Here is a 27797-nt window from a genome sequence, read left to right on the forward strand (position 1 = left end):
TTAAAAACATGATTTACAACCTGAATAGGTGATAAAGCGATAGATCTTTCAGCCCAATTCTACTTTTTCTACATAATCCATCATACAAAATGTAATCAAATGGAAAAGTCTCTTTTTAAAACTTGTTTTATTAGTTTTAATCTTATAACTTTATGCATCAAGCAAAAATGTAACTATATGCAACATTCTCTGACTGGAAGAAATTTGTTTAATATTTAAACCTATTTTCTGCAAATTCCAGCACATAAAATATATATATTTTTTGTGTTTACACTCAGTCTTTCAAATAGATGCAAGTAAAACACAGCAGAAAATAAATTAAGTCAAAGACTAGCGGTCCTGTCGCTCTATTTTCTCCTGTAAAGCAGGAGCAGGGTAGGCGGAGGTTTACCCTGGTGCAGGTGTGCCGCAGCGGTCAGTGGAAGAATCCGCGAGTTTCTCTGTGAGTTTCCCATTACGTCATTGCGCACTCGGTGCTTGCTTGGAAGTTTAGGGGGGTTTTTTGCAGTAAAAAGAAGTTTTCTTCCCACGCACAACGGACACTAATGTTTTTGTCACTTTTTATGGAATCAAACTTAAAGTAAGGTCAGTACTTCCACGCTTTAAACGCTGCACGCTCATACTCTCTCCCACAATCGATATACGCGTTAACGCGTTACTGCCCATCTCTGGTACTGATGAATCCTGTTTGTTACGCCAATTGTGAGGGGCTACTAGCCCGGCTATGTAGGTGTAGAGGGGCGCACAGGCTGCCTTGAACGACTAGCGGGTGGTGGGATCTAAGTCCGTAACCCCCTCTAGCACAATTGACCCAGACACTTACTTCTGTAAGAATGGGGTTAGTTACCTGGTAACAGTAGGCACAAAAGGAAGACTCCAGGCTCGGACCTGCAATGATAGCAGCACCTGCACACGGAATACTAGCACGGTCCCACTTAACTCCGTCGTCCTGTGCCTAACCAAATAACTCGGGTGCCCCTACTCCAAGGCAACCTGGGTCGGACAAAAGCATTCAACAACGACCTTTTAAGCAACGTGGCTCCTTATATTTGTCTGGAGATCCCTCAAAAAAAAAAAAAACCCAAACTTGGTTAACAATGTCCACAGGGCCCTGGAGAGCAAAGGGAAAACAGCAAGAAGCCTCCCCAGGACCAAAGAAATGAAAGAAATAAAATGAGGTAAAATAAATCAAAACAGACTGGTGAGACCCAGTGTAGGGAGTCCTCGACTCCGCACAACCCACCCTAATCACAGGAAAAGCACTCACAATAAAGGTTAACACAGCAATTATCCTGTCTAGAATTGTTGACACAATCTCATCGCATCATTTACAATGTCAGACACACCAAAAGAACATTTCCAGTCTTTACAGTTTAATCCAGTAAATTGTCTCTGGGGTGGGACGGATAGATAGTTCAAGGGGTAGGTGTCGTGAACTGGAGTTACAGTCTGCTAGGCTGTCCAGGACTTCCACAGCCGGAATAGAATGTCCATTCTCCGGTCCACACAAAACAAGGAAATAAAACCTTCGCCCCTCCTGAAATGGAGCGTGCTGAACCCACGGGTAGGTGAAGCTTTTACATACAGCCAGCTGAAGCAGGGTGAACAACCGGAGCGTCGTCTGGGTGGCAGGGTACTCCAAACACCGCCGACGTCGAGGCCCAAGATGGCGGTCCCGCGGGCTATCGGAGCTATGGCAGTCCCCAGGCCGTGCAAAGCGAGGCCGCCCAATTCCTCCCCCGGAAACTCACTGGTCCTTCGCCAGACAGCCAGCCGTGCTGTCTCGCTTTCTAAACATTCTTCGCCGCCAAACTCTACCGGTAACGCCGGGAAACTGAGGCAGATTGGAGGGGAGCAGCCGCTAGCCTTAGCTCTCGATTAGCCCCTCTGCTAGAGCTGTCTCCGCCGACACTTAGCCCCGGCGCTGCACCCGTAAGGCCGCTGTAGCCGGAGTCAGAGTTCATACATGGGCGGAAACCCAGCCTAGACTCGCTGCGGTACCGTACACTGTCTCGCTAACCTCCCGTTTACACTTTGTTCGGGTCTTTCCCTGACTGCGGCCCTTTCCTAGCGTCTTCTCTTGTCCGGACACGTGTGCTTTGTTTTGCTCCGCTCATCTTCTCTCTCACTGCGCATGCTCGTCCTCTTCACGCTACGTCGCTTCCTCTTGGCTGATTCAGGCTGTAAACAACCCCGTGACCATTTTCTAAGGGTCGTAAATATGTGCCCTTACACTGACATTAGATTACACACAGGTGCACTCTGTTTAGTCATTAGCAGGACTGCACTCAGACCAAAGGGGGGCTGAATAATTACGCACACCCCACTTTGCAGTTATTTATTTGTAAAAAATGTTTGGAATCATGTATGATTTTCGTTCCACTTCTCACGTGTGCACCACTTTGTGTTGGTCTTTCACGTGGAATTCCAATAAAAATGATTCATGTTTGTGGCTGTAATGTGACAAAATGTGGAAAGGTTCAAGGGGGCCGAATACTATTCCGAGCCACTTTAAATTACTCATTATTTCCACCTGAATGTCTTTGGGAATAAGATTGCACACCAGAATGGAAGGAAAGCAAACTAAATATAAGGCACTGAGGCTCATTAAATGGCTGCAGAAGAAGCACCTGCTAAAGAAGAAGCTTAGATGTCCTGTTTGTTACTATAAGATGAAAATGATTTCCGTGGTTAAGAAAGAATTTATAATGCATGATAATGTAGTGCATGTAGTAAATGCATTAACCCCTTTTCCTTTATTATTATTTTCTTCATACTTAATTTTGTGATTATCTTTTCAAATAATGTTGATGTTTAAGGGTCCAATTTACTTGACTCATTGGTATGTTCTCAGGTGCTGCCAAATGAGCAAGTCACAGGAAAATTTCCAGACAATTAGAACTGGCTCCCTCTTAGAGGAATCAAAATCATCTCTTTCAGTTGGATGAAGTTCATTTACAGGTATATGTAGATGTAGACATGAATAGCAATGCACCTTTCATAAATGAACACCAAAACAAGACTTGTGAAATAATTCTCTCAATTTCTGCCAGAGTGCTCAGGCTCAGGCAAATAGATATGATCGATGATGAAGTGGCTGGCAGAACACTAAGTTGCATGGCAAGACACATTCGACATGTTTGTATATGTGCAATTAAAAGACACAGAATAAACAATGGACACCGCCTTGGTGGTTACGGAGAATTTGTGGTTATAGATGAACGCTGTCTCCGTTGTTACGTTCTGGTCCCGGCAAGTAATCGAACGCAACAAAAGTTTTGCCCCACTCACTTCCCACCCACGCACAAACCCCAACAAAGACACCTTTTTCAAGTATTTAAGCAGCCATTTATTTTCATCGGCAGTGAGCAATGCCAAAACAATAAACAAAACCCCCTAAAACACACTCCCTACACTTCCCTACACAAAAATAAAAATAAAAACAAAAGACAAGTCACTTACCTAACTATCTAACGATAAACAGGAGAAAACTTGTTCAACAAAAGAAAACGGCTTCTCACGCCTACTAGGCTGCGACAGTGAAAGTTATACAGCAAAGGAACAAAAAGTGACCGCCACTTGTTAACCTATTTACAATTATTTACATGGCAAGGCTAGAGGTACACGTGAATACTCCAGCCTGCACTACAATAACACAACACACAACTCCGTGATCGCGTCAACGGGGTTCCCAGAAGCGCTGCCAGGTGACTGTCATCCGGACATTAAGTACTGGAGGTGGTCCATCAATTATCCAGTCCGAGGATAGGTAAAGACTCCACCCGGATACCTAGCAGCCACGCCCAGGTGTCCACCTCCTAGGAGAGAGAAAAAAAGAAAAGGGAAAATACCACCAGCCATCCTCCGGTGGGAGGCACAATACCAACAAACACATCACTGGGTCATAACACTGTCATCAGCGAAAGGTTGGTAAATTCTCAGACATGTTTCTTAGAATCAATGCAGATCTGAACACGTCCTCTAAACATGGAAAAAATAAAATTGAACAGATATAAAAATGCATTGGTGTACGTCACTGATCATCAATAAAATAAGATAGAGGGCTTGAACTGTTCTTTTTTTACATTTGATCTTTTTCAGCTTGTAATTCACATGAGAGAAGGTATAGGACAGAAGACTGCAGAAACTAGTGATGCGCGAATCATGAACGAATCGTTCAGTACTCGAGAATCACTTTACTGACTCATGAATCATGATGCACAAGCCCAACTGACTCATCCCTGTTGCTGTTAGCAAACTAATTTCATTAGTAGAAATATATCTAGCTTATAATTAAAATTGTGGAGAAAAACACAACATCCAGTATCTTAACAAAAACATTTCTGCTCTGAACTGGAAGAAAAAAACCCCGAGTAGAAGCTCACATCAAGACAATAGCTCCTCGGTTCAAAGTAGCATTGCTCTGCTAACATGCTAACAGCACATTTGACCTACTCACCCCCTCATTTCCTGTGCTGAATCGTAGCGTAAGCGAATCACTCACGACTCACTAACCCCCTCCCTCCTGGTACACAGCTTCTTCTTCTTCTTGCTTGGCAACCAATGTTAAGGCGCATTACTGCCACCTGGCTCACAGCTCAGTGGACATTTAGATGAGAAAATATATATTTAACACATTTAAGGAAAATACTGTTACGGCCTCTGGCCTCGGGTGGCCCCACCTTCCTCTATGGAAATCAAAGTGTTCCAGGACTCACAGGTGATTGGCTGGCCAGGGACCTATGCCCGCCCAACTTCATGCAGATCAGAGTGTGCCAGTCCACACACACCATTGGCTGCTGCAGGAGCCTTGAACACGACGGACCAATGACACGCCTGCCTGCATTTACTGGGAAGTACAAAAGGCTGAGGAGTCTTCCTTCGTGGGGGACTTGTTGATTTGAATAGACTGTGCAGACTGTCCCTCCTTCCTCTGCCTCTGCCTCTGCACCTTTGTTTTTGAGTAGCTGCCTGTGAGATGTTTAGATTATTAGTGTTTATAAGGGCATAAAATGTAAGAACATAGAACATAAAATCAGTCTCTATGCGGATGATGTGTTGCTTTTTCTGCAAAACACACAAACCAACCTCTCTGAGGTAATTACTTTAATAAACTGGTTTTCAAGAGTTTCAGATTATTCAATTAACTGGCCAAAATCTACAGTTCTCCCCATTAACTGCTCCTTCCATAATTCTTCCTCTGCCCCACTGCAATCCGGAAATATTAAATATTTAGGTATTAATATCTCTCCTAAGCTTTCAGACTTAACTAAACTAAACCACATCCCACTTCTAAAGAAAGTAGAAGGCGATCTGACTAGATGGAAATCTTTACCCATATCACTCATGGGAAGGGTCGCCACTATAAAAATGATGATCTTGCCAAAAATAAATTACTTATTTTTGATGATCCCTAACAAACCATCACAAGATTGGTTCAGATCTCTGGATTCATATATTTCCAAATTCCTTTGGAAAGATAAACCCCCGCGTATTAGCTTAAAAACGCTACAAAGAACCAAGGATAGAGGAGGATTAGATCTGCCTAATTTTCACCAATACTTCTTAGCCAACAGGCTTCAGTTCATCTCAGAATGGTTAAAACATACCTTCTTAGTTGAGCCCTGGCTAGATGTTGAACAGGCACTATGCAAGGATCTAGAGATTTCAGACCTACCATTTATTAGCTCAAACATCAAAAGACATGAATGCTTTAAAAGTATCAACATCAGCTTTTCTCTAACAGCATGGTGGGAGTTTCTAAAAATAACGGAGTCTTCATTAATCCCATGCAAACGTACACCTATCTGGAATAACCCTGACATATTACAAAACAATAATATGATTAATTTCCCAGAATGGAGTTGTAAAGGAATTAAATACTTAGAACATATATTAGAGGGAACAGAATTTATTCCATTTGACAGACTAGTTGAACAATATGGGATCAACAAGACAAGGTTTTTAGAATATCAACAAATTAAATCCATAGTAAAAAAGAAATTTAACCTCAGTCAAGTTGAATTACAAACACCACTAAGTGCGGCACATTTTCTTACTCTTAAATCCCCCAAATTATTATCTAAAATATACAGAACACTTTCTAAATTAGATGAATCAATATCCCTTCCTACTGCAAAGTGGGAAGCAGATTTATCAGTCAACCTAGACCAAAACTTCTGGTCTCAGATTTGCTTAAAAACTTTTAAATTAATTAAAAATCCCAGTCTGCAATTAATACAATACAAAATACTTCATAGAGTGCACTATACAGGTCATCGGATGTTCAAGATGGGCTTTACATCTTCCAACAACTGCTCACACTGTCAAGGCAATACACCAGACAATTACATCCACGCTCTTTGGTTCTGTCCACCAGTGCAAAAGTTTTGGCGCGAGATATGTGAAGACTTATCAAAATGTCTGAAATGTAACATTCCAACCTCCCCCTTAGTGTGTTTGTTGGGCAGCTTAGATAATGTCACTTCAGAAAAGAATGTAGCCCATATGATCTTCACTGCCCTATGCATAGCCAAGAAAACAGTCCTCATGAACTGGAAAAATAAAAATAATCTTAATTCTAACCAATATAGAAATTATCTATTAGATTACATTAGTCTTGACACAGCCTCTGCCACCACATTAGATCAATTGCTCTGGGCCCCTTTTATCAGCTCCATCACCTAGTGGGGGTGGGGGGTCATAGTTTGGTCCCGCCTTCACTGTTGTGATTGGTGAGGGGGTAGGGACAGGCTTAGGGCGTCGGGGGGTTCCCCGGAGGCATCTTCCTTGGGGGGCTCAACCCGGGGTAGCGGTCACGTCCGGTTGAGGGCTCTGTTGGCTCTCAGGTGACTGTTTCCTCGCGGCTGCGTGCAGCGGGGCTAGGGGAGGGTCTGTGCTGACGGACGCGGGTTACTGACCTGGCAACCTGGCTGCCCCTGGGTGGGTCCGGGATGGGCGTGAGGTTCTGGGGGCGCTCCGTCTCTGGGCTGGGGCCCGGGCCGGGCCTCGGGGGCTCGGGTCCTGGTTGGTGTGTTGCCGGGGTTGTGGGCGGGTGGGTGCATGGGGGCCCGGCCCTGGAGCAGGGTGCCGCCGGTGCATCGAGCCGCCTGGGGGGCTCTTCAACTGGTGGGGGGGATGGTCACATCTTGCAGGAGCTTTCTTCTCTCAGGAACTCTCTGCAGGAGGGGGAGATACAGGAGAGGTGGAGGAAGATCTCAGCCTGGGCGTTTACCGTCTTATGTAGTCTGGAAGATGTGTGGTTGGTGGGGTGGGTGCAGTTTTCTCTGTGGTGGGGTTGGGTGGACTGTCCAGGGCTCTGTGGAGCCGGGGGGCGCTACTGCACTGGGCCCCGGTCTGATGGGCCTGGGCCCCCCTTCCCTGGCGGGTCGCGGAGGGTGGGAGTGCCTACTGGGGTCAGCGGGGGAGCTGGCCCCAGGGAGGGGTTACCTGCCCCTCCCTTCCTTCCCTCCCCATCTCCAGCTGCCTCCCTCTTCCCGCTCCTCCACAACCACCCACACATGCAGGGCCTTGGAGTGGGGGTATGTCACCAGGGTGCAGAGGAGGCTACCCCCCCCCCCCCCCCCCCGTCCCCTTCTGGCTGCCTCTGCCTCAATTTTATCCCACAACTTAGACATTCACATTATTCACACTCTCATTACACATACATATAGGATCTTGGGGGTGGGCACAATCACGGAGTCCAAATCACCATCAGGGTGTATACCTCACCCCTGACGTCGTTGCCCACCTCTCAATTTTAAATACACTTAGTCATTGAGGGTTAGCAGGAGGGACTATGCGCTTACCTGCTGCTCCTTGGCAGGTAGCTCCATGCCCTTCTGGGTTTTAATTGCACCTTAGAACACATATGCATCAACACTACAATGAGCGGGTGGAGGGAGGTTTGGAGTCTTCTCCCACCCCCATTCTCTGCGGCCTGCTGGAGCGGGAGGACTAGTAGGAGGAGTTGGCCGTCCGACTGCGGTCTGGGGTGTGGGGCCTCCCTGCTGCTGCGGAGTCGGGGTGGTCTGCCTCTCCCCACCGCAGGGAAAAGGGTAACACCACCTGGGTCTGGGTGCAATTCCCCCCTCCAGGGGCAAGGGTACCTAGACCCGGTTTGTAGAGTACGCTTGGGGAGTGTGATTGTGTGTACAGCGTCTCTTTATGTCTGTCTCCACGTTGGTTGAGTGTGGAGTGAGTGCATATGAGAGCATGAGGGTGGGAATGGATGTTTGTGTCTGTGTGTGCCTGTATGTCTGTGTCTATATGTCAGGTTGGGTATCAGACGCCACCTCTCTGGGGACACCTCAGGCCCTCCAAGGTTTGGAGGCCTATCTCCACCCACCACCACTTCCCCTGCCGGTGGCGGACTCCCTCAGGTGTCGGTGTGTTGGTGGTTCTTTGTGTCTGGGGGTGGGCGTCCGGGTACACACCGGCTCACTCCTTGGCGGCCGCTTGTCGGGGCCTGGGGCCTGGGGCTCGCTCGGGCCCCTTTGGAGGTGGGGTGCCCCCGGCCTCTCGGCCTAGGGCTCGGTCACTCAGGCGCAGCTGGGGGCCGGCGGAGCTCACGGGCGCGTCACTGCAACTCCCCCTGACTTCTGCTCCGCGGCTGCTGGGCGAGCCCTCATCTGGGACTCTCCTCAGCTCTTACTGGGACAGTGGCGCGGCTGCCCCTCTGTTGGTCTTCCATGGTCTCTTGTGTTCTGGGGGCCTCTGGATGTCTGGAGTTTTGATCTCCTCCATACCCGCTTCACACCCTGGAGGACGGGGCTGTGGCCCCCCCACACTCCCTAGCAGATCATTACATGGAGAAACCTTTGGAATGCAAGCATGCTGATCCACACAGGTATGCACACATGGGTATTAAAAGACGCGGACTAAAGCTTTCTTGGCTGCTGACTCAAAGCACACTGTGCGCTGTCTATCTTGCGTGCTGCACAATATCGTTTATTACTTAGTAAATACTGATATCTATGACTAGCTAGTTTATTGTGATGGTGCTTTGTTTTCTCTATTATTATGTTGCTCTTTGTTGTTTGCTGTCTCCTCTGTTTGTTTTTGTTTGTTTGTTTGTTTGTTTTTTTTTCTCCATACAGGTGACCCAGGAGTTTTTTTTTTTTTTGTCTCTCTTCCACCCCCTTCTCACCGTCTCTTCTCCCCTTTGGTTTTCTTTCTTTCTCTCCCCCTCTCTCTCTCATTCATTCCCCCTGTCCTATTTATTAAAAAAAAAAAAAAAAAAAAAAAAAATGACAAAGGATGAACTGAAGCTCTGCCATCACGTAATGTCGCATACTGCTGTTTCTGATGTCATTTAGAAAGAAAGAAAAACAAAACAAAAAAAAAAAACAAAGGACTGCAAGTCCTTGTCCCAGTGTGAACAACTCACCCAGGAGGCATTCACGAGGCATATATCAGATACCCAAACCACCTCAACTGGCTTCTTTCGATTTGGAGGACCAGCAACTCTACTCTTGAGTCCCTTGAGTCCAGGGTGGCTGGCCTCTCCATCTCTAAGTGAGAGGCCAGCCACCCTTCGGAGGAAGCCCATTTCCACCGCTTGTATCCACAATCTCGCTATTTTGGTCACTACCCACAGCTAGAGACCATAGGTGAAGGTAGCAACATAGATCGACTGGTAAATTTAGAGCTTCTCTTTTCTAACCAAACACAATGCTGAAATAGCCCAAAAAGTGTGACACCTTAAGAAGCTGATCGTAGACAACATTTTTACAAATGACATTGAAAATAAGACTGTAAGTGGACTCCTGATTAACGACATAAGTGACCATCTTCCAATTTTTACAATCTATGATAGGAATTACAAGATCAATAAAATGGACAGTAAAAAAGAGTACAGGCGAGTAAGAACAGAAGAAAGAATGAATGCATTTAAAAAAGATTTATTGAAAGAGAACTGGGGTGAAGTATATCAGGAACATGACGTTAATAGTGCGTATAATGAATTCCTTAGAATATTTACATTACTGTACAATACCAACTGTCCAATAAAGCAATATAGTAGGAAACATAAATATATGAGCTGTCCATGGATAACAAAAGGTCTGCAAAATGCATGTATAAAGAAAAATGCTCTATACAGAGATTTCTTAAGAAAGAGAACTAAAGATTCTGAAATCAGATACAAAAGATATAAAAATAGGTTAACTAATATACTTAGATATAGTAAAAAGGAATACTATATGAAGCAATTAGATATAAATAGAAATAATAATAAAAGATTATGGGAAATACTGAACAGTGTTATAAAATGTGGGACTGGACAAAAGAGCTATCCCAAGTATTTCATTTGTAATGACCATGAAGAATATAATATGGATGTTGTGGCAAATAGTCTCAATGAATTCTTTGTAACTGCTGGACCAAATTTAGCAAGAACAATCACTCATCCTGGGAAAGCACAGGAAAAACCGGATACACTGATAGACAGAAATCCATATTCTATGTTTCTCACAGCCGTTGATGAAAATGAAGTTTTTGAGATTGTTAAAAAATGTAAAAAATGTAAAAATCAGAAATCTTTGGATTGTAATGATATTGATATGATAATGGTTAAAAGAGTCATTGAGGCTATTATAAAACCATCTGTAATTTATCATTTCAAACTGGTCGATTTCCAGACAGAATGAAAATAGCTAAAGTTATACCTCTATACAAATCTGGCAACAAACACCATTTCACAAACTACAGGCCTGTCTCTTTACTACCTCAATTCTCAAAAATTCTTGAAAAACTGTTTAAAAACCGACTGGAAAAATTTCTAGATAAACATAAACTACTCACGAGAGTCAATAGGGTTTCAGATCAAGCAGATCAACATCATCGGCACTATTAGATTCAATAGAATACATCACAAATTCCATAGACAAAAAGCAATATGTGGCTGGGTTATTCATAGACTTGACACTATAGATCATGATATATTAATAAGAAAACTGGAATGTTATGGTGTCAGAGGGGTAGCTTTAGATTGGGTCCGGAGTTATTTAATGACAGGAAGCAGTTTGTGAAAATAAATGGTGGTTGCTCCTTATGTATGGACATTGCTTGTGGTGTACCCCAAGGGTCAGTTTTGGGTCCAAAATTCTTCAACTTGTACATTAACGACATCTGTAAAGTGTCCAAAGTATTAAAAATGGTTCTCTTTGCTGACGATACAAACATCTTCTACTCTGGTGATGATCTGCAGAATTTATTGGAGGATATGACTAATGAAATAAGTAAAGTGAAGTTCTGGCTTGATAAAAATAAATTATCATTAAATTTGAATAAATCTAAACTGATGTTATTTGGAAATAGTAGTTTAAATACAAATGCAAAGATTCAAATAAATGGTGTTGATATTGAAAGAGTCAGTGAAAATAAATTAAAGAAGAAAAAAAGGAAAAAGGAAAGAAAAAAGAAAGAAAGAGAAGAGAGAAGAAATAAAACAAAAAGAAGAAAGAAGAAAAAGGAGAAAAGAAAAAGAAAAAAAACAGAAAGAAAGAAAAAAGAAAAGAAGAGAAAAAAAAAAATTGTTAATTTGGAATGAATTAATAGAAGTACAATACCGGTCAAAAGTTTTAGAACACCCCAATTTTTCCAATTTTGAAAATTCTGTAGTCAAATTATGAGTCATGCCACTTTAGTACAAATAAGCAATTGTAGTCAAAAAAAGAAATCATGGAATCAATTGATAGACCAAAATGTATCCTAAGCTTATGACTCATCAAAGTCGCCACCTTTGGTAGATGTAACAGCTGAACACACCTGTGGTTTTCTTTCTACAACAGAAATCAAATATTCTTCAGAACGGTCTTCCCATATCTGTTCCAGAAGTTCCCACAAATGTTGGTACTTGTAGGTTGGTTTGCTTTCACTCCTCTGTCCAGTTCATCCCAAACCAGCTAGATAGGATTTAAGTCTGGAGACTCTGCTGGACACTCCATGTTTTCAAGGTTATCATCTTGTTCTTTGTTCCTAAGGCGGTTCTGGCCTAGCTTAGACTAATGTTTTGGGTCATTATCTTGCTGTAGGGTGAACACCTGATCAACTAGGCAGGTACCAGCGGGTACTGCATGGTCACTCATCAGTGCAAGTCACTCATCTGGGACAATTAGAAAGTAAGTCCCTGTCCAAAATGATTCAACAAAGTAATCCAGTCTAAATTCTTTTTTCTTTTTGAAATGACATCATATGGTGAGAAGCTTAATGCGACGAAAGAGTTTCCACTATCAGCAATAAATAATGAGTGAAATTAAAAATGGGGAACTGACAGGACTGGTAAAAGCTGACCAGACTTGACTGACTTTACCATTATGTAAGGGTGGATGTATTTGTCTGTGTGTTTGTTTTGTTGCAGGAGGAGGAAACTTTGGGTCACATGACTATGTGAACTCTGCAAATTTAGCCTTTTGCTGTAATTTTCCTGGGTGTCTGAATTTACCAGGGGTATGTTATTCATGACTGAGTATTGCTCACAGTGAAAGTGTATATATACCTGTGCAGTGCTAACATTTACATTCTCTTTTCTACAGCAGAGGGTTCATCATGTGATTTGATCATTTGATTTATAGCAGGTGTGGGATAAAACAAATTATTTCACTGTTACTTATTATCTGTATTATCATTTTATTAATTAACCTTGCATTAAGTCATTATCATTGCATTAGAAACACATAACAAGCATTGCATTAAAGCATTTATTGGAGCTGTTGATATTACATTAAAGTCTGTATTTCAGGTGTTATCATAATCACATAATAATCTTTCATTGCAGGTGCAACTGTAATCATTTTATATACATTGCATTTTGTGCCTAAAAGAATTGTGGCTCAGTCTATTAATTGAAGGTCAAAAGCTTTGGCTGGCGAAATGTCCAGCCAATCTATTGTGTAAGGGGCTTAGAGCTATGGAAGGATTGCATACACGCTTACAATACATACATCACATATAATCTAGAAACAGGCCTGAATAAAGGCCTGAGTGTATTCAGCAACCTGCTGCGTTTGAGTTTGCTTGGTAACAGATGATTCAGAATAAGTCAGGAAGTGTACTTCTAAAATGTCTTTGTTTCCTCTGCAAAATGTGTATTTTTTGGTTGTTATTTTGAGGAGCTGTCTGGATGAGGCTATTTGAATAACCAGGTTATTCATTATTATCTTTCATTTGTTTATATTCTTTTTTTATTAAGCTTTGAGTAGTGGCATTTAATTAAAGCATTTATTCAATATATACATATATAGTTTTAGTTAGATTGTTACACATATGAGAGTGGCCTCTGTCTGGTTGTGAGCTTTAGTAGGCGAGGTGAGAGGTGAAACAAAGTGCAATTGAGGTCGGGAGACATGTATACACACACATCTTAGATAGACTTAAATTCTAGGTAAGAGTTCAGACATATTTTTCTTGCAACTGCATTTTTGTCGCTGCAGAATTGACAGTTTTGTTGCAGAGCATGCATCTGAGGTTTTGGGGAAGCAAGAGCGAGATCAACAACAACCTGGTGCTGAATGCCCAGAAGACAGTGGAGATTATTGTGGACTTCAGGAAGCACACAGCTCCACTCCCCCCCCATCATCCTGTCTGACACCCCCATCACCTCTGTGGACTCATTCCGCTTCCTGGGTACCACCATCACCCAGGACCTGAAGTGGGAGCTCACCATCACTTCCGTCATCAAGAAAGCCCAGCAGAGGATGTACTTCCTGAGGCAGCTGAAGAAATTCAACCTGCCAACACGGACGATGATGCAGTTCTACACTGCAATCATCGAGTCCATCCTCACCACCTCCATCACCGTGTGGTACGCTGGAGCCACTATCAGGGACAAACAGAGACTGCAGCGTGTTGTGCGCTCTGCTGAGAAGGTGATTGGCTGCAGACTCCCAGCTCTGCAGGACCTGTACACCTCCAGGACACTGGGGCGTGCAGATCAGATCTCAGCTGACCCTTCTCACCCCGGACACAGTCTGTTTGACCTGCTCCCCTCAGGCAGGAGGCTCCGGTCCATTCGCACCAGAACCTCTCGCCATAAGAACAGTTTCTTCCCCTCTGCTGTCGGACACATGAACAATAACCGTATGACTGTTCCCACCCCTAACACATGACCCTACACTGTGTTCACTGCATCATTCCATGTTTGGCACTGATCACCACCTGCACTCATGTATATATCATGTATATATCTATCTACTTAGCACTTTTAATTCTTATTCTTATTTTTATTTTTCTATGACAGTATGTTTGCACTGAAGCACCGCAGCAATTTCCTAATGTTGTAAACCTGCTCAACATTTGGCAATAAAACCCTTTCTGATTCTGATTCTGATTCTGAGATGAGCTACCGGAAGCGCCTGGCTTGGAGGCGAAGAAAATGTTCTTTTTAACTGTGTCAAAAGTCGTTAACAGAACATTTGTGGTTTTGAAACTTATGCATGTGATGTATCTGTTTGACGCATGAGGGGGCGCCATAAATAATACCCTGATGTTATAAAAACAACTGCTGGTGTATTATTGGGCAGAGATCAATGCTGTCTGCATACAGTGTTCATCCCCCCACGTGTGTGTTCATTAAAATCATCGTTTGACCTAACCCTCCTGGACCAGTGTTGTTATTTTGAATCCCTCCTGTATCCCTGCTCAATATTTGAACCCTTAACACAGGTCACAACTGGTTAATGTTTTTTCTACTACAGGATTTCTGGGTTTATGTGCGAAGGAAACTGAGTTTACAGGTTATATGTTGATTATGCTATTACACTGTGTTGAATATTACAGGGGAAAAACTTGAATACAGTGTGAGACACATACTGTGTTGAAACCAGTGTCACTCTTTTTCACAGCTACGGATGGCTGACTTTATGATCTTTTTATAGCACCTCTGGACCCTGTCAATTTGTGCCTGACCACCAGGATTGTCCATGTCTGTTGCTAATGTTTGTTTTTTCTAAGAGTGCGTGTAGAGGATTCAGCAGAGACAGACAAGTAACATGAGAAAACAAATGAGAGATGGAATAGTTTTATATGGGGCTCATTAGCTGGCCACTATTGAGCTCCTAGTGATAAATGAGTGGAGTGACTTTGCTTAAGGAAAGTCACAGATTATATTAATGTTGCTAAATACACGGGACGATCCATGTCTGGGGCGAATTCTGGCAATAATTGTGGTTTAATGGTTTGAGAAAATCATCCCAAAGGTTGGAATCTCCTGAGAAATCTTCAGAGGCCCAGTGAGAAACAAGAACCATTACAGGCATGGCTGACAGCCCAGGCAGTGGTTGAGGTCAAAGGTTGTGCTGGTTGGGGCCCTGCTGGTCATTATGAGAAGTTTCCAGAGCCACAGCAATGAACATAAAGCTACGTTGGAATGACAGCTGTGCCACAAGTCTTTCCAGAGGCCAACAAGAGGAGATTGTGGACAACAGACGGGCACCTGAAGGATGAGGGGAGCGTGCCAAGCTCCAATCAACAGTGCAGAGGGAGTTCAAGGATGCCATCATGATTCTGCGAAAATCACAGAAACCAGAAATTATTTGCTGATGACAGCAATCTCCTATGAACATCACCTAATGCTGTGTCACTGTGCAATGCATACGTTGACACTCTGAACACGGTCTTTGTGTCATTGTTGTTGTTATTTGCTTCATGACCACGTCTATAAGACTGCTGAGGTGACTCAACAGGTGGGATCATAACAGCAGTAAGACAACTGGATCGAACACCCTTTCCACAAAGGGGTTTTCTGCAGAGATGAATGGACAACAGAGGAGTCATAAAATCTCCCTCGCAGGACGAAGGCCTGAAGTGAGGTGATGGGGGTTGGTAGAGGCCATAAACCAAGAGTGCTGATAATGCCTGCACCTTTGAAGATAGCTGAAATCCATGTTGACAAGCAAGAAAACCAACTGGTATGTTTGAATGCTTATTCTACATACATTAGGAATCTGGTCCTATAGACAGTGTTAGGTGACGGCTGTGTGCGGACAGGGATAGGACCCAAGATGCAGACTCCAAAGACAAACTTAAACCAAAACAGCTTTAATGCTGAACGCAAACATAACATAACTGGAAAAAACTCAAAATAAACTAACACCGGTGGACTGGCAAAACACACAGCAAAATAAACAGTAGATCGCGACAATGACAAACTGAAACACAGGGCTTAAATACATAGAGGGAGCAATCAGGGAATGAGTAACAGGAGGGAAACACAGCTGGGGCAAATCCGAACTGATGAGACCAAAGAAGCGTAAACTGAACACACATAAGACAGAGACCTTCAAAGTAAAACAGGAAACACATAACACAGACTGAACAAAGACACAGACTCGCACGCTCTGCAACAGAGGGAACAGAGACGTGGGACCAGGGCAGACACAGACACTGACTGGACACGGGGATATAGCAACTAAGGATACACAGAGACGCGAACTAGACAAGGGGATACAGGTGACAGGGGAGACAGAGCAGCTAGAGAAGACAGAGACATAAACCATAAGACAGAACTCAAAGAAACCAAAGACTAGAAAGTATAAATAATATAATAAACTCAAAAACACTGGGTCAACGTCCCAGGCATCCTAACAGACAGTGATGGAAACAACTGGAAGAGACATTTATGTCGCCCCGCAGAACTTAAACCACTCTGCAGAGAGACGTGTGACTTACATGCCTAGAGGAGGAGCACCACTAAGCTGGAATGATTTTAAAAATGTTATTTCTTATTTTAACTATTAACAATTCATTTGTTTGTTGGATGCATTTTACCATTGAATGAGATCAATGAGGAATAGGATAACTGCTAATACATTTGTCAACTGTGTACTTCTACAGTAATTTAGGGTGATTCGACATAAGATGATCATAACTTTGAAATTTCTAGCATAAATGTCAAACAGGGCGAAAATGTAGTTGGAAAAAATGAATTGCGTACTAATAAACTGTGAACTGAATAATGAAGACAACGGACAAGCACAGGCTCCATAATCCTTCTCACTTGTTGCTAAAACCACCCATGATGTCTGTTCCTAGAAACATGTCTGACCTTATTTGCTTTTAAATTTTTTCCTGCCTTAAAAGCTTGATTTCCCTAATGTTTTACATGTTGGCAAAGTAGAACCACCTTTGTGTAACCTTGGTTCCTTCTTTAAGAATTGAGACACGTCATTTACAGAATTTGTGGTTTTGAAAAGTTTTAGGTATGGTCACATGACCAAAAAGTAATAATAAGAACAAGAATAACTTTATTTATCCCGAGGGAAATTATTTTGTCATGTACATGCTCAAAGCAGCAGGAGAGACAGAGGAAAAGATGAATAAGATATAAGATATACAATATATACAATAAGAATAGTAGTATACAGTAATATACAGTAGGATAGTGCAAGACGTAGTATCAAATAACTCTAACGAAGTAATATATATAACTATATCCTGGTGAATAAATAACTTAACTATCAATGCAGGCTATTCTAGAAAGTGACATAGTATTGTGCAATCGAATAAAGGGAGTAGCAGCGTATGATGGGGGGATGAAACAAATATTCAATAAGGTACTCTTGGGTAATATTGCACGGTCTGGAAGGAAACAGAACAACAACCTACAGAGTGAGGAAGAGCTATACAGTCTTATTGCCACTGGCACAAAGGATTTACTGTGGCGGTCAGTTCTGCATTTCGGGGCAATGAGTCTTTTGTTGCCTTTTCTCTGACGGTCCATCATGGGGGCATGCATGGGGTGGAAGGGGTTGTACATGATAGAAACAAGCTTTTTTAGCATTCTCCTCTCAGACACCTCCTACAGGTTCTCAAGTCTGACACCAGACAGAACCAGCCTTTTTAATCAGTTTGTTCAGCCAAAGTTTGGGGAGTGGCATCAATAGAAGAGCTACATGTCGTTTTGTTTTGGAAATAGAAGTCTTTAAACATTACAGATAGGCCTTCCTTGGGATATAAAACTTTAAAATTTACACTATTCAATATTTAGCATCTGTCACGGCTGGGGGCAGTCGTGTGGTGTATTGAAAAAAGGATCCAAAATGCAGGTACTGGCTGGGGTGCGAGTGAGTGTTTATTTACAGCGGTGAGAAGGTGACAAAACAGGAAGAGCAGAGCAGGGAGTAAACAAACCTAAACTGGAAAAACTAAAGAACAAAACTTAAACCAGACACTCACGGGAGGAGGAGCAAAATGCACAAAGAGAGATGGCAGAGAGACGCAGAATGAATACCGAGTAACAGAATAATGCAGACTGACATGAAACTAAACAGACGACGCGACAGAGAGCACAGGAAAACACAGGGCTTAAATACATGGGGAGTAATCAGGGAATGGGCCACAGGAGGGAGACACTGCTGGGAGCAATTAGGCTAATGAGAAAGGGGAGAGGTAAAACTGAACACACTGACATGAGACATGAACTTTCAGAATAAAACAGGAAACTAACAGACACAGAGAACCAGACAGGACGCTGAACTTGACAGGCAGACTCATGAGAAGACACAATAACACCATGGAGAGAGAGAGGGAACACAGAGAAGTGGGAGCAGGCAGGCAAAGAACAGAAACCTAACAAATGGCAAAATCACAACAGAATACACACTGGGAATGAACAAAAGCATAAGGAAACACAAAACACTGAGTCCTCAGACTCAGGACCATGACAGTACTAGTATAAGGAAACACAAAACACTGAGTCCTCAGACTCAGGACCATGACAGTACCAGTATAAGGAAACACAAAACACTGAGTCCTCAGACTCAGGACCATGACAGTACCAGTATAAGGAAACACAAAACACTGAGTCCTCAGACTCAGGACCATGACAGTACCAGTATAAGGAAACACAAAACACTGAGTCCTCAGACTCAGGACCATGACAGTACCAGCAGAGGCTGGACCAGGTGAGGCAGACGCAGAGACTGGACCAGGCGAGGCAGAAAAAGAGGCTGGACCAGGCGAGGCAGAAGCAGAGGCTGGACCATGCAAAGCTGATGAGGATGCTGAAGCTGGACCAGACGAGGCTGAAGCTGAGGCTGGACCAGGCGACGTTGAAGCTGAGGCTGGACCAGGCGACGGCGTGGGTGAAACTGAGGCTGGACCAGGCGACGGCGTGGGTGAAGCTGAAGCTGGACCAGGCAACGGCGTGGGTGAAGCTGAAGCTGGACCAGGCGAAGCCGATGATGCTGAAGCTGGACCAGACGAGATTGAAGCGGAGGCTGGACCAGGCGACGTTGAAGCAGATGCGGAAGCTGGACCATGCGGAGGCGAAGCTGAAGCCGGACCAGGGGACGGCGTGGGTGAAGCTGAAGCCGGACCAGGCGAAGCTGAGGCAGTGGCTGGACCAGGCGAAGCTGATGAAGCTGATGAGGAGGCTGGACCAGGCAAAGCTGGTGAAGCTGATGAGGAGGCTGCTGTGGGCGAGGACGATGAGGCTGCAGCTGGCGAGGACGATGAGGCTGCAGCTGGCGAGGATGATGAGACTGCAACTGGCGAGGATGATGAGACTGCAACTGGCGAGGATGATGAGTCTTGGGGCTGGACGGGCTCCTCGGGCCCTCCAGCTGACGAGGCAGGAAGCTGGCTAGGTTCTCCTGAACCTCCAGCTGATGAGTCTTGAGGCTGGATGGGCCCCTTGGGCCCTCCAGCTGACGAGTCTTGGGGCTGGACGGGCTCCTTGGGCCCTCCAGCTGACGAGGCAGGAAGCTGGCTAGGTTCTCCTGAACCTCCAGCTGACGAGTCTTGAGGCTGGACGGGCTCCTCGGGCCCTCCAGCTCACGAGACAGGAAACTGGGCGGGCTCCTCAGGCCCTCCAGCTGACGAGACAGGAAACTGGGCGGGCTCCTCAGGCCCCCCAGCTGACGAGGCAGGAAGCTGGACGGGCTCCTCGGGCCCCCCAGCGAAGACAGTCTCAGAACCAGCAGGTGTGGGGACCTCTGGCAGAGACAGAACAGAACCAGCAGGCACACGGGCCTCTGACAGAGACACCGGTAACTGAAACTGCGCAGGGCACTGGCTTTGCCCAGGCAGCGCTGGCATGGTGCAGTTCTTAGCTGGCGTCTTGGCCTCCAGGGGTCCAGAGTCAGCTGAGGCAGAAACTCAGCCTCTGGGGAGACCCTGGGGTGAGTAACAGTCTCTAAATTAGCCAGTTTCTGAGAAACTAGAGTGGTTTTAATGGGTTTGTCTCTCCGCTTAAAATGGGTGCTAGGAACGGGATTCAAAATGGGTGGCACAGACACAGCCTCCAGTATGGCGGAAGCCGGTGACCGGGCTAATGGAATCGATGCAGGCTGGGCTAATGAACTGGTTAAAGGCTGATGTACTGGTTGAGGGGAGACTGGAGTTGGTGGTGGAATGGATGAAACCCAGTCAGTTACTGTTATGGATGTTTTGAAAATGCAAACTTGTGAGAGGTCAGTTACCACGAAGGTAGGTAAGCGCCGTGTACTGTCTTTACCCTCCCCATGAACAGCCCCAGAAAACACAGTCCCAGAAGCACCAGCGTCCTTAAAACTCACCACAGCTGGTCGCACAGGAGTCCGCGTGAATGTTTCCTCCCCACCACTGACGTCTCCGACAGGCAGGGAAAAACCTCTGGGGGGTCGGGCCGTGAAACCTCCGGTGGGTGAATCTGAGACGGATGCTTTGTGGCGGTCGTAGTCCATTGTTGGTGGGCAGAATCCGCTACTTCCCGGGCTTTATGCAGCTCAGCGATTAAGTCTGTAAATCCCCGGACCTGGTGGAGATAGGGATTTCCGGCCAAGATAGCCTCAACGGCATTTATCCCCACAACCTTCGCTCGTGCATTGGAGGTGTGGGTTACCCAGTCCACCAGGCGTAGGGCACGTGTGAGGTCGCTCTCCCCGGGCAAGACCGCTGGATCCATCTTGTGTTCGCGTCGTACTGTCACGGCTGGGGGCAGTCGTGTGGTGTATTGAAAAAAGGATCCAAAATGCAGGTACTGGCTGGGGTGCGAGTGAGTGTTTATTTACAGCGGTGAGAAGGTGACAAAACAGGAAGAGCAGAGCAGGGAGTAAACAAACCTAAACTGGGAAAACTAAAGAACAAAACTTAAACCAGACACTCAAGGGAGGAGGAGCAAAATGCACAAAGAGAGATGGCAGAGAGTCACAGAATGAATACCAGGTAACAGAATAATGCAGACTGACATGGAACTAAACAGACGACACGACAGAGAGCACAGGAAAACACAGGGCTTAAATACATGGGGAGTAATCAGGGAATGGGCCACAGGAGGGAGACACTGCTGGGAGCAATTAGGCTAACGAGACAGGCGAGAGGTAAAACTGAATACACTGACATGAGACATGAACTTTCAGAATAAAACAGGAAACTAACAGACACAGAGAACCAGACAGGACGCTGAACTTGACAGGCAGACTCATGAGCAGACACAATAACACCATGGAGAGAGAGAGGGAACACAGAGAAGTGGGAGCAGGCAGGCAAAGAACAGAAACCTAACAAATGGCAAAATCACAACAGAATACACACTGGGAATGAACAAAAGCATAAGGAAACACAAAACACTGAGTCCTCAGACTGAGGACCATGACAGTATCAAATGTAAACATTTTTACGTTTAGAAAATGTTTTGAAGATTACAACACTTAAAAAAAAAATAAGGTAAAGTATAAAAAAACTGTTCTACGACCTCAAAACATAAACAAGAGATTTAGTTGATAAAAGTATGTTAACAGCATTTGATTGACTACATGAATGTAATAACATTATAATTAACATTCATTAAAACACGTTTTTACTTCAACTCCACACGTGCCCAATTTGTACAGAAAGTTCACTCCCTTCAGGTGTCCTGATTTGACAGTAAAATATATCAAAGGATTATATAAAGACCTGGTTAAACTCAGCTTCCCTGAAGAGATCACAAGATACGTTGTCATGTAAGTCACTCATCATTATTTTTTTCTATTATTCTGATTTAAACTATTATTTTAAGGGAATTATAGATTTTAAATGCTCAAAACCTTTTTGATATAATTATTGTGGATATGCATATAAACTAAGCAACTTATTGGACTGGAGATAAGAAACCTTAAATGATAAACATCTTTGATAATAATTATGATACAATAACAATCATGATGACTACATCTATTATACAGAATCAAAGAATGGAAGAAACCTGTTTATGGCTCATCCTGCTGCTCTCAGGTCAGTGATATTAATATCTTAAACATTTGAAATATAGTCTATAAACACATCAGAATCAGAATCAGAATACTTTATTGATCCTTGGGGGAAATTATTTTTTGTTACAGTGCTCCATTATAAACCAACATTAAGACAAGACAGACAATACACTAACTAAGAATAGTACAATATTAAACATATATATACATACATACATAAGTCACTCATAAATAAATAGTTGGAAAAGAAACATGTGTAGTTGTAGCAGCAAACAGTGTGTTAAGTGGATGCGTTGTACAGGGAGATGGCCACAGGCAGGAAAGATTTCCTGTGTCGTTCAGTGGTGCTTTTCGGTAATCTCAGTCTCTCACTGAACGAGCTCCTGTGACTGACCAACATGTCATGGAGTGGGTGGGAGGTGTTATCCAACATTGTCTTTATCTTGGACAGCATCCGCCTCTCCGACACCACCTTGAGGGAGTCCAGCTCCATCCCCACAACATTACTGGCCTTACGGATCAGTTTATTAAGTCTGTTGGCATCTGCTACCCTCAGCCTGCTCCCCCAGCATGCAACAGCATAGAGGATCGCACTGGCCACAACAGACTCATAGAAAATCCTCAGCATTTTCTGGCAGATGTTGAAGGACCTCAGTCGCCTCAAAAAATAGAGACGACTCTGGCCCTTCCTGTAAAGTGCTGTGGTGTTTTTAGCCCAGTCCAGTTTATTTTCAGTGTGTACTCCGAGGCATTTATAGTCCTCCACAATGTCAACACTGACCCCCTGGATTGAAACAGGGGTCAAGTGTTTCCTGGTCTTCCTGAAGTCCACGATCAGTTCCTTGGTCTTTGCCACGTTGAGCTGCAGATGATTCTGCTCACACCACGTGACAAAGGAGTCGACCACAGCCCGGTACTCTGTCTCATCATCCCTGCTGATGCATCCAACCACCGCAGAGTCATCAGAAAACTTCTGAAGATGGCAGGTCTCTGTGCAGTGGCTGTGGTGTAGAGGGTGAAGAGGAAGGGGGAGAGGACAGTCCCCTGTGGTGCCCCTGTGTTTCTGATCACCTTGTCAGACACACACTGTGGGAGACGTACATATTGTGGTCTTCCTGTCAGGTAATCAACAATCCAGGACACCAGAGAAGCATCCACCTGCATCGCTGCTAACTTATCACCCAGGAGGGTCGGCCTGATGGTGTTGAAAGCACTAGAAAAGTCAAAAAACATGACCCTCATAGTGCTCGCCGGCTGGTCCAGATGGGTGTAGACACGATTGAGCAGGTAGATGATGGCGTCCTCAGTTCCAAGACGAGGCTGATAAGCGAACTGAAGGGGATCCAGATGTGGTCTTACTATGGGTCGCAGCTGGTCCAGGATGAGCCTTTCCAGGGTCTTCATGATGTGGGAGGTCAGTGCCACGGGCCTGTAATCCTGGGGGCCACTGGGACGTGGAGTCTTTGGAATAGGGACGAGGCATAATGTCTTCCACATCACTGGGACCCTCTGCAGACTCAGCATAAACAGTTTATGAAAGACTCCACACAGCTGGGGGGCACAGGTCTTGAGGACGAGGGGACTCACTCCGTCTGGTCCAGCAGACTTGCCTGAGTGAAGTCTCCTCATTTGCATCTCAACCTGGTATTGAGTGAAGGTGATGGGTGGGGGAGGGGTGTCAGGAATCTCACAGGAGGCAACAGCGCCATGTGAAGAGAGAGGCTGGCACAGTGGTGTGGCTCTGGATTCCAGGCTGACTGCAGGTGAGGTTGTGGGGGTGGGAGCAGACACTGTGGTGTCGAATCTATTGAAAAACAGATTCAACTCGTCGGCTCTATTCTCACCTCCCTCAGCTCCCCTGCTGTTGGTTGGCCTGAATCCAGTGATGGTCTTCATGCCCCTCCACACCTCTCTCATGCTGTTCTGCTGGAGTTTCCACTCCAGCTTCCTCCTGTAATTGTCCTTAGCCTCTCTGATCTTGTACTTTAGTAACACCTGGACCTTCCTCACCTCCTCTTTATTGCCCCCTCTGAAAGCCCTCTTCTTGTTGTTGAGGAGGGCTTTGATGCTCCATGTTATCCTGTCCTTTCATTTGTATTGTAGTTTTTTTTTCTCCAGTTATCTAGATACATTTGGTCATGCCTAGTTTACAGTTTTACTCATGGTTTATCAGGTTCCACTTGTGTGTTCACCCCTGTGTCAAAGTTCCTTGGTTGTTACGTGTGTCTTATCTGTCATGTTTTGGGTCTGTGTGATTCTCATTGTCAAGTCTGTGTCATATCCATGTCTTCATGTTTCCTGTTTTATTTTTAAAAAAGAGTCCAGTGTTTTTTGTTTGTCATATTTAGTTCCACTTCCCCTGTCCTGTCATTATGTTCATTGTTGTCAGCTGTTTCCCCATGTGATTCCACTTCCCTTGATCATTACTTATGTGTATTTAGTCTGCGTGTTTCCGTTCAGTAGGTGTTAGGTGGTCTAATATCATCACCATTTTTACAGTCATTGTGTTTCATAGTTTACTCAGTTTATAGTTTATTCATGGTGTTTTAACTGAGTGTCATCGTCTTTTAGTTTACGCAGTGTTTTGATTCTTCTTTGTTTTCTTAGTTTCATGTTTTGCTATCTTTTACAGCCAAATAACGGCTCACCTTTTGTTAACACCTGCAACCGCAGCAGCAGTAGGTGCAGTGAGGGCCCTCACGCTCACTTTTGACGTATATGTGTGTGATAGAATTTAGAAAACACATGGGTGCAAATTATAAGTCTGTATCATAATGACTTCAGTTTTTGTGTTTGTTGTAGGGATGACGATGCCGTCATCACGGTTAACGCGATTCAAATTAACCAATCTGCAGCACAGAATGGACAAACTTTGGACAAGCTACCAGAAATGTGTTCGCAGCGACATTTCAGGGATTTTGATTCACTCTGAGCTCTAAATAGATTAATTACGATAAAAAAATTTTAATCACGTTAATCATGGTGACTGCGTTAATGTTGACAGCCCTAATTTGTTGGTTTGTTTTTATTTTGTTTTATTTTGCGAGCTGGTTATTAGATGCCACTAAAGCCAGCCAGAGAATCCTCCCTGTGTTTGACTGTTTTTCACCTAGGGACTCTGGGTGAAAAACCCTCAAGAGTAGGTACTCCCACTCTTTTAGTGGGAGACTTCAATGGTTGTGTGGGTAATCCGGGGCATGATTGGAAGGAATGGCTGACCTGATCTAAACCCGAGTGATGTAGTGTTACAACCACAATTTGAATCTGAATATCCGGGTGAAAAGGGAGTCTGAGCTGGTCAACTGATCAAGATGCACTCAAAGCAGCGAGAAGCCATTAAGCTGAAAACGGAGTGATAATATCAAGCTTAGTTAGCCTTTAGGTCTTTGGAGGCAGCTGATCCCGAGCAATATCTCCGGTGTGGGAAGAGTTTATTGAGGCCATAAAGAACCACTTTCAGATTTCCTCAAAACAATCTTACCTTCAACATATGTTACATATATTTAAACATAATTATATGTTTTTGCCTCGTTTTGCTCTTTTTATTGTATAAGTCTCGCTAATGGCTGTTAGATTATAATATTATTTTATGCCATGTTATACCCCTAATTAAAGATTGTGAATTATTATGTAGTTTTAGTTTGCATTATTCTCCTGAATTAGAAGAAGCTGATAACTATTGCATTAGTTAAACTGATTTGCATTAAATTAGACTGCTGATTTATTGTGGATGAATGATATTGTTTTATGATGTTATAAGAAATACTGTTTGCAGAAAGTCATCGCCTTATTTGTCTGATTAGAAGAGAACAGAATATACTGGAGTTTTCTGCCCCATCTCAGCAGGAGCAGATAAACAGGGAGCCAAGGTCGTAGCTTAGGCGCCGTGTGAGAGAAAAGCATGTGAATGTTTAGGCTTTTATGATAAGGTGGGGGCACCAGAGGCTATAAGAGTTTGATCAATGCTCCACCATTTTGAGAGCTGAGGCTGTCTGCATACGGTGTCCATCTCCCACGTGTGTGATCATTAAAATCATCGTTTGACTCAACCCGGCCGGACCAGTGTTGTTATTGTGGTTTTTTTCTCTTGTCTCCATCCCCAATTTTGAACTCATAACATGGATTAACCAGTAGGACTGTCTTTTTGGTGTTATTGTTGTCTCTGTTTAGCCTAAATAAGTTTGTTGTTCAAAGGCGCATAGTGAGGTGAAATAAAAAGTACAGAAATCTGTGTAAGAAAGAATAAAACTAAATAACATGAATAAATAAATACATGTCTTTATCTGATGTATTAATACCATATGTCCCACCTCATACTTGCACCACATAGTAAATATTTGTAATTGTTATTTCTGTAAGTTTGTCTTTTTCAGCCCAAGAGCCCAGTTTCAACAATAATTAGTGATACTTTTTTCAGGAGGACTTTCCACTCTTCCTCCCCACTCCAGAGAATACCACTTTGTGAACCAGCTGAAGACCTGGACTGAAGCTCAGAGTTACTGCAGAGAACACTTCACTGACTTGGTCACCATCTACAACAGTGACATCAACCTACTGCTTTTCTCAATTTCACCAAGGATCAAAACTTGGGCTTGGTTAGGGCTCTATGATGATCGTTACAGCTGGAAGTGGTCCATGGAGGGAAAACTTCTTAATGTTGGCAGCACACATGAATTTCTGATCTGGGCTAACGGCCAACCAGACTGTGTAAATGCAAAGGAATACTGTGTGGCTCTTCAGGGACAAACACAGATGAATGATAGACCCTGTGGAGCTTCTTACCCTTTCCTGTGTTACAATGGTAGGAAAAAAGGCTTGTTGCCATAGTTACCCTACAATTTTATGAGATTCATAGTCTGTGTGTTTCAAAATTCATCCTTTCTTGAATCTTTTACAGCCAAAAATACAAGTTACATCTTAGTGAAGGAGAGTCGCTCCTGGTCAGCGGCTCAGTCGTACTGCAGGACATACCACACAGACCTGACCAGTATAAGAAGCAAAGAGGAGAAATCCAACATCACGCTCACTTTGAATGGATCAGGGGTTCAGTATGTGTGGATTGGCCTCTACAGGGATCCCTGGTCCTCCTGGTCTGACAACACAACCTCCACATTCACTAACTGGCTGTCTTCTGAGCCTGGAAACCTCAATTCAATTGAGTACTGTGGAGCATTTAATTTAATGTATGGGGAATGGGCTGATGACTTCTGTAAAAATTCTTTCTCTTTTTTCTGTTTCACAGGTGAGGTCCAGAATGCAAACACTGTAAGATCCTGTCATCATGTAAAACACTAATGTTTGTGTTGTTATATGTGGTTCATTTTTAGCAGTGACAAAGCAAACAGTGGTGAAAATGAAGCTTCAGTCAGAGGCAGACATGCACAGCACAGAGATCCAGCAGCAGGTTTCACAGCAGGTCAGCAGTTCAGTCACCAACACAAACTTGACACAAGTTCAAACTATGCTTCATGTTTTTCATCATCTGCACATTTTGTCCAGCTGTCAGGCCTCATGCTGTCAGAAGGACTGACAGACTTCAGGATTCGTTGGAGGAAAGTCCAGAGTTACCGTGACGACCAGTCGAAGAAGCAGGATGTGGGCGGTGGCTGCAAAACTAAAGACTGA

General features: G+C 44.0%; 1 protein-coding gene across 1 annotated transcript; it reads left to right on the forward strand.

Annotated features, from left to right (window-relative positions):
• The first annotated feature begins 1666 nt into the window (after nt 1-1666).
• On the forward strand, nt 1667-27797 carry LOC113017734 (macrophage mannose receptor 1-like). Its single transcript, XM_026160842.1, has 5 exons — nt 1667-1820; nt 26590-26973; nt 27070-27414; nt 27500-27588; nt 27672-27797. The coding sequence occupies exons 1-5, from the start codon at nt 1667-1669 to the stop codon at nt 27795-27797; spliced, it is 1098 nt and encodes a 365-aa protein (XP_026016627.1).

Source organism: Astatotilapia calliptera, unplaced genomic scaffold (genome assembly GCF_900246225.1).
Source record: "Astatotilapia calliptera unplaced genomic scaffold, fAstCal1.2 U_scaffold_2, whole genome shotgun sequence".
NCBI classification, from domain to species: domain Eukaryota; kingdom Metazoa; phylum Chordata; class Actinopteri; order Cichliformes; family Cichlidae; genus Astatotilapia; species Astatotilapia calliptera.